Raw genomic sequence first — 7,500 nt, forward strand, 5'->3', positions numbered from 1 at the left:
AAAGGAAATTTTTAAGATGCTAATTTTTGGCGGGCTAATCAGAATTTCATTTTGAGAAAGAATCTGAAGGAGTGAAAGGTGTTTGCAGCTGGAATATCACAAGATTAATATTACAGCATAAATAACAGGGTTTAATGTGAACAGATTAACTGGATAGACAACCTGTGGTATTAGAAAATAACTTTGTGCCATGAAGTGAGCATCGACAGTATAAGCAAAACGATAGAAAGTTGAGGCATACTTGGAGTTTGGCTACATACGGTAAATGTCATCTTCTATTCTTATCTTGACATTAGAAACTGCGGTTGGCTTTCACCCGAAATTAACGAGAGGCGACAGACATATATAAAAAGAAAAGATAAAATAAATATTGGAGAGGTTTCTGGACGGAAGCACAATACACAGAACATTTTAAAGAAATGGCATTTCAAATCTCATAGAAATATTAAACAGGTTAGGAGGGGTGAGCGTTTTCCAGAATTTATTGAACAAGATCAAGTCTGTACAAAAAATATAAATGTTAGTTTCACTAATGGACTGAGAACGAAAAACGGAGAAGCAAGATCAACATGAACCGACTTCAAGGAGTTGGTAAGTTTTTTTTATGATAATAACCTTTGATTGTCATAAAGTACTTTATAGAAAAAAAAATTCAATGTTTTGTTGGAGACAAAGAGACTTTAGAATACTGATTTTCATAACGTCTAGTAAAGCGAAGCTCAAAGAAACTCTGGTTCTGTTGTTATGCTTTCACGGCTGCTATGGTTACAAAAGGTTCGTTTTAGCCGAGAAGCTTATGAGGACATCACGTCGATGATCAAGTGGAATGGTATGGATATCAATAAAGATTTTGCCAACATAAGCGTCTTTCCACGCGTAATAACTGAGGAAACCTTTTCTTTCTTATTATAAGACTGACTCTCATTGCATTAAAGAGAAAGACTAAAGCGATAATAAGAGAAAATAAAAAGTTTATTGGAAAAGATATCTACTTATTTTTTCCTAGCTTGAGCATCGCTGGGGCTAAGTCCGATTTCTGTTACCACTTAATCAGCTCTGTTATTCTGGCGTACAGGATTATGTCAGAGCTTCGGCCACAGCATAAGAAGGTGAATCAAGGAAAGCCTCTTATTCCATTAACGAGGATGATACTGCTATAATTTTTTTTTTCCATGGCAATCGAGATATTCGAGACGTGGCAAAAACTGACTTTCAATTATGTATCTTAGAATTTTGCTGATATATTCTGAGACGATTTCAGTCGATGTGATTATCAATATGAGAGCGTCCGTTTGAATGGAAAGGAATGCAACCTTTTACAGATTGCTTTAGAGAGAGAGAGAGAGAGAGAGAGAGAGAGAGAGAGAGAGAGAGCTTGCCTCAGAACTCTGTGATAGAGAGCGAGAGAGAGAGAGGGAATCGTATCTTAGAATTGCATGTAAAAGAGAGAGAGAGAGAGAGAGAGAGAGACGCTTGCCTCAGAACTTGATGATAGGGAGTGAGAGAAAAAATACTTTCCCTAGGACTGCATGTAAGAGAGAGAGAGAGAGAGAGAGAGTGAGAGAGAGAGTTAGAGAGAGAGAGAGAGAGAGAGAGCTTGCCTCAGAACTTGGTGATAGAGAGTGAGAAGGCAGAAACTTTTTCTAGAATGTCATGTCAGACAGAGAGTTTGCCACGGAGGGTCATGAGAGAGAGAGAGAGAGAGAGAGAGAGAGAGATGGGGGAGGGAGGAGGGGCGCAGAATACGTTGCGTGTTTGATCGATAGGTTGAAGTGATGGTGAATGATGAATACTGAATAATAAAGGACAGATCTGAAGTGATGTTTCGTACTAATGAGATGAGGCAGGCTTTCCAGAGCAAAATGTCAAACACCACTTGTCAGTTCAGCTTGAAATCGAATTTACAATTTTCCTCCTCCAAAATTTTTTTCTGTTATATCAGCAGTGCAACAGAAACGACTGTTTCAGCTGCCATATCCATTGATTAGTCAGATCCTTTTGCTCAATTAGGTCGTGCGAATCACAACCAAACAAAAGCAGTGGTTTTCAAATGGCGGACTTGAAAGCTGGAATGAAATAGGATGTTTTATTTTTCTATTCAATAATTCAGACAAGACTTTGATTTCTACCCAAGTTTTTAGCAATCTTCCTGAGTGCTATGGAAATATGAAAGAATTATAAAGATTTTAATTAATAAACAAATCTAAGAAAGAATTAGAGAGACCAGAAGTATTCTTATCCAAGTCTTATCTTGAAAGTACTTTCCCACTTACTACGCAAAGGCAGTTCGTGGCCTTCCAACATGGCCATTCTAGTGTGACCTGTTCTAAACATTTACTGTCATTTATAATTTTTGCTTACTCGGGGAGTAAGCTTATAAACTACTTTATTGTTATTGTTGGGGGGGGGGGGGGGGGTAGGATAGGTCTATGAAAGAGCCTAAAAAGGTCTGAAAAAAAAGGTGTTAAAAATACAGGAATTTTAGGATAGGATATTTATGATGTATTTATTAGACTGAAAATATAAAAAATCAATAATGTGCATGTTAAACAGTACAGAAAAATGATTTACAATAAAGTATATATAGTTAAATTTTCGTCGGTGAAACAAGGCTCGATTTGACCATAGATTTTAGCATGTTTTAATTTGCATTAAAAGTTAGGAATATAATGTTTACAATTTATGGAGAGAGGAAAATCTTGCATGCATCCCGAATAAGCTGGGGGTCGGATTGCACCTCGTTTATTTTAGACCTGTGACCTTTCAATGCAGGGAGATTTGAGACACGATGTTTCAAGTGAATGAATAATGTCGCGCAATACCCAGCTGGTTATGTCGAAGATATCTTGTTCAAGTTCAATACAATATTAAAGGCAAATAAGTGAATGCTATGCCATAAAGCAGTTCACCTTTAACTTTAACAATTTTTTTTAAATTTTACCTGATTATTTATTAACTTATTCATTTCCCTTTTTTTCTCTAACTGACCTCCTCTCTCTGTATTTTCTATTATCTTCTGTAATTTCTTTCGAAGTACTCTTGTTTCATATGAATAGGGCTTATTTTTCTAAATAAATAATAATAATAATAATAATAATAATAATAATAATAATAAATAATAATAATAATAATAATAATAATCCCACCCCTCACAATTACAGGCTCTGAACGCGTTTAAATGATGAAAATTATTATTATTATCATTATTATTATTATTATTATTATTATTATTATTATTATTATTATTAGTATTGTATGTCTTTATGCCGTTTCCCTGCTAAGTTACTTTAGCTTCGTTAACTACTGACCCCTCAGGACATTACCTTATTTAACGAAGTAGTTCTCAGCCGAGGAAGTTACATTTTCCCCAAGACTACAGTCTTGCAGTAACCTATATTAAAGGGTACTCTAGACGCAGTGGTTCCCAAACTTGACTATACCGAGGACCCCCAGATCATTCTGTTAAGAATCTGAGTTATTTAGTTAATACTTTGCTTTTAAATAAATGCATATTTTTGTAATTCATGACTCTGATTTGATGACCTAGATAATGGAGGGGAGGTATTTCGAGAGAGAGAGAGAGAGCTGTTGGGAAGGAGAGAGAGAGAGAGAGAGAGAGTTGTTGCCAGTCTCGAGAGAGAGAGAGAAAAAGCTGTTGGGTATCACGAGAGAGAGAGAGAGAGAGAGAGAGAGAGAGAGAGAGAGAGAAGTATTACCAATTACCAGTTGCCTGCCGCTCTGGCCTATCGCTACCAAAATGATAACGAGATAATGACCATCTCGTTATTATATATAAAATATTTTCAGTAATTTTTTTATAGCTTTCGATTCAATTCAAAGTAAAATTGGCAAAAATAGCCACAACTTTTTTTCTGTAGTTGAAAAAATATTGATTTGTTCATTGTATCTTGGACCCCCTAGGGTCTTCTCCTGGACCCCCATACCAGGGGTCCGCGGACTCCAGTTTGGGAACCACTGTGTTACTCGAAAACGGAGTAATCAGGACTTTCATGGAAATTAGCTGATAACCTTCTCATTTCGTTCGACAGAATCCGACCCCAGTAGCCTGATTATCGTGAACTTGATTTATTGATAGTCCTAGGAAACGAGGAAGAGTGACCCTTTGGGCGATTCAAGAAAATATATAGAATGGCATTTTTACCTCCCTGGATAAAATGTTCCATTTGCATTACTTGGAAGACCCATTTGTTGCTAAAAATCTCTTCCTTGATTATTTTATTCTTTTATATCTGGTACAAAAATAATTCATGATAAGAGGAATACCGACACTGAGGAAATTACAGTGAACTTGAATAACTTTGAAAATGTAGTGTTGATTCTCCTTGAAATTATCAAGAAAACAAATTTACCTGAAATCTTTACCATTGACTCCCATTTCATAGATTCACTTAATGACATAAATCACTCGTTGTCTATTTATTCTTTATATGTGTATTTATTTATCTATTTCTCATTTATTTATGTTGTTTTTTGTTATTTTTGATATTGGTCGGCAAAGCAAGATAGCCCCTTCCCTGTTAAATGACAATGATCAAGTTTATCACTAGAATTTAAACTCCCACCCCCCTTTTTTTTCTTTTTCAATTCCAGACAGAGTGATGATGTGCTACTACTAACATCACTGCTATGATTATAACCATTATTATTTATGTTCAATTGCAACTACTGTCATACTCATTACCAATTTGAAATTGAAAATGATTTTACTTTTTGCAATAGATAAACTTCCTGTCCAGAACATAAATAATCTTAATCCTTCCAGAATGAGAAAAAAAATGATTCGTAACTCCTTTCCAAAAAACAGAGGCTTATTTATTTATCTATTTTTCATTTATATATGTTTTTTTTAAATATTAGTCGGCAAAGCGAGATAGCCCGTCCCTGTTAAATGACAATGATCAAGTGTATCACTAGAATTTAAACTCCCGCCCCTTTATTTTTCTTTTTTAATTCCAGGAAGAGTGATAATGGCTCCTACGAAGAGAAGCCTCTCCCTGTTTCTCTGGTTGGCCCTCATATCGACGAGCTCCTCAGACTACACTCCTAACTCCATTTTGTGCGATGACATTCCTGCTATCTGTGAAAAGAATGGTCTTCCATACGTAAGTTGGGATTTTTAAATACTCGACAGAATGTACTCAGATACTAAGTCACGAATATAATTGTTTCTCAATGCCTATAGTACATTCACATCAACCGTGTATTTGATGTCTGGGCCAGTCCCTTATGACGCTCCTAATTGGCTGTTAATAAGCCAATCACAGGGCTGGACACTCTCAGTCTCTCTCGAGAGTTCACATGAGTAGAATCTATGTTCCACATCTCCTGAGATATACGTCTTTCAAAAGTATCCTTCAGGAGAGGTGGAACATAGATCCCGCTAAGTGAACTCTCTCGAGAGACTGAGGGTTTCCAGTCCTGTGACTGGCTTATCAACAGCCAATCAGGAGGGTCGTAAGGGACTGGCCTAGACATCAAATGTACGGTTGATGTGAATATACTATAGGATTATTGCTTTTTTTCGGTCTTGATATCAATGTGGAGAAGCGACTGAATAATCATCATGAGGATGCTGGCTGCCTTTTAGGCAGCCCTCGAAATGTTCGACAGTGACGGCTCAAAAGTTTGCTAAGAGTTTCTGAATTTTCAATAACTACTCATGGTATCTCTTGCTAAATTTAATCGAGCGGTTAGCTTGCGCTCGAAGTAATTTAATTAGTCGTCGTGAAAATAGTTTTATATACCCACTCTAACACAAACACACATATGTGTATATATATATATGGTATCTATATACATTACACGGTATACTATATATATGTATATATAGTGTGTCTGTGTGTATACATACATACACACATAAAAACATGTATTTAATATATATGTATATATAATAGATACTATTTATATATATATATATATATAATATATATATAATATATATATATATCTATATATATATATATATATATATATATATATATATATAGATATATATATATATATATATATATATATATATATATATATAGATCTATATATATATATATAATATATATATATATATATATATATATTATAAATATATATATTATATATATATAATATTTATATTAAAGTTGAAGGCGGTTGCTTGAAACTAGATAGGCAGCATCGGAGGGTGAAAAGATACCAAAATCCTTTAATGTAGTTTATTTCATTGACGTTTCAGGAACATGTGTCCCATTTTCGAAGCTAAAAATTAATAGAAGAAAAGAGTTAAAAACAGACTCAGATTAAAACATGATAAAATGTTATTTCTTAACAAAATGTAAAGGAATGTAAAAGAGAAGGGAACAGTGATTACCAGTAGTGCTGAAGGCAAAGGCTGAATGACTGTCAGGGTCCGTTTTGGTGTGTGCACTTGTGTTTGTGCTTGTGTGTGTATAAATAGCGCAAGCTTACCCCTCGATCCTTTTTGGCAAGAGACGTCATGAGTAGTTATTAACAACGCAGAAACACGTAGCAAACTTATGAATGCCAAAGCTTACGGGGACTCTACGAAACCATTTCGAGGCTTGTCCAAAAATCAGTCAGTATCTATTGGTGATCATATATATATATATATACTCTTTCAAAGCAGCGTTCCTTTCTTACTAATATATAAATATATACATACTATATATCATTAAATGGCAATGCAAGAGAAGCATTTTCGATCTTATAGTCAAGATTTTAAAGTCATTTGTATTTTATTCTGCACGAGAGTCAAAGCTTACAGAAGGGCAGTTAAAAATATTACAGTGATATTTCCCCTTTAATCTTACTTATTTCAGTTTCTCTTTTGGCCATCACTCGCGTATTATGAATGGATACATTCGGAAGAGTTAACCTTTTATCACGAAATGCCATTGGAGTTGCGGGATGGGTTATTTGTGCACTCTGAAAGGACCGAAGATATTTTGTCATTCTGACCACGAGACCCAGTTGTAGAAAGTGAAAGTAAAAGCTGACAAGATATGACGGTATTAGCAACTGAACATTACGATTAATAATGGCTATACCCATAGAAGTTGTACTAATAGCAGCAACATTAACGGTCTAATAGATGATGATGATGATGATGAGATGATGATTATTATTATTATTATTATCAAGACCTGAAAATAGAAATAATAAGGATATGGGAAATGCCAGTGGAAATTGTACTTATAATCATAGGGACACTCGGCACGATCCAAAGATCCCTGAAAACGAACCTCGAAAAACTAGGTACCGAAGTAGCTCCAGGACTCATGCAGATGAGTGTGCTAATGGAAAAAGCCTACATAGTAAGAAAAGTGATGGACTCCTAAGGAGGCTGGATGCAACTCGAGACCCCACACTATTAATACCACCCAGTCGAATAGGATGATCGGGATAATAATAATAATAATAATAATAATAATAATAATAATAATAATAATAATAATAATAATAATAATAATAATAATAATAATA

General features: G+C 34.7%; 1 protein-coding gene across 1 annotated transcript in view; it reads left to right on the plus strand.

The window, feature by feature from the left end:
- Nucleotides 1-7,500, plus strand: part of LOC135215644 (uncharacterized) — a 34,053-nt gene that overhangs the window by 2,351 nt on the left and 24,202 nt on the right. The window contains exon 2 of the mRNA XM_064250564.1: nt 4,978-5,123. Coding sequence (XP_064106634.1) covers nt 4,989-5,123 — 135 coding nt within the window. The 5' untranslated portion in view covers nt 4,978-4,988. The remainder of the gene's footprint in view (nt 1-4,977; nt 5,124-7,500) is intronic.

The sequence above is a fragment of the Macrobrachium nipponense genome, chromosome 5 (genome assembly GCF_015104395.2).
Source record: "Macrobrachium nipponense isolate FS-2020 chromosome 5, ASM1510439v2, whole genome shotgun sequence".
Taxonomy (NCBI): domain Eukaryota; kingdom Metazoa; phylum Arthropoda; class Malacostraca; order Decapoda; family Palaemonidae; genus Macrobrachium; species Macrobrachium nipponense.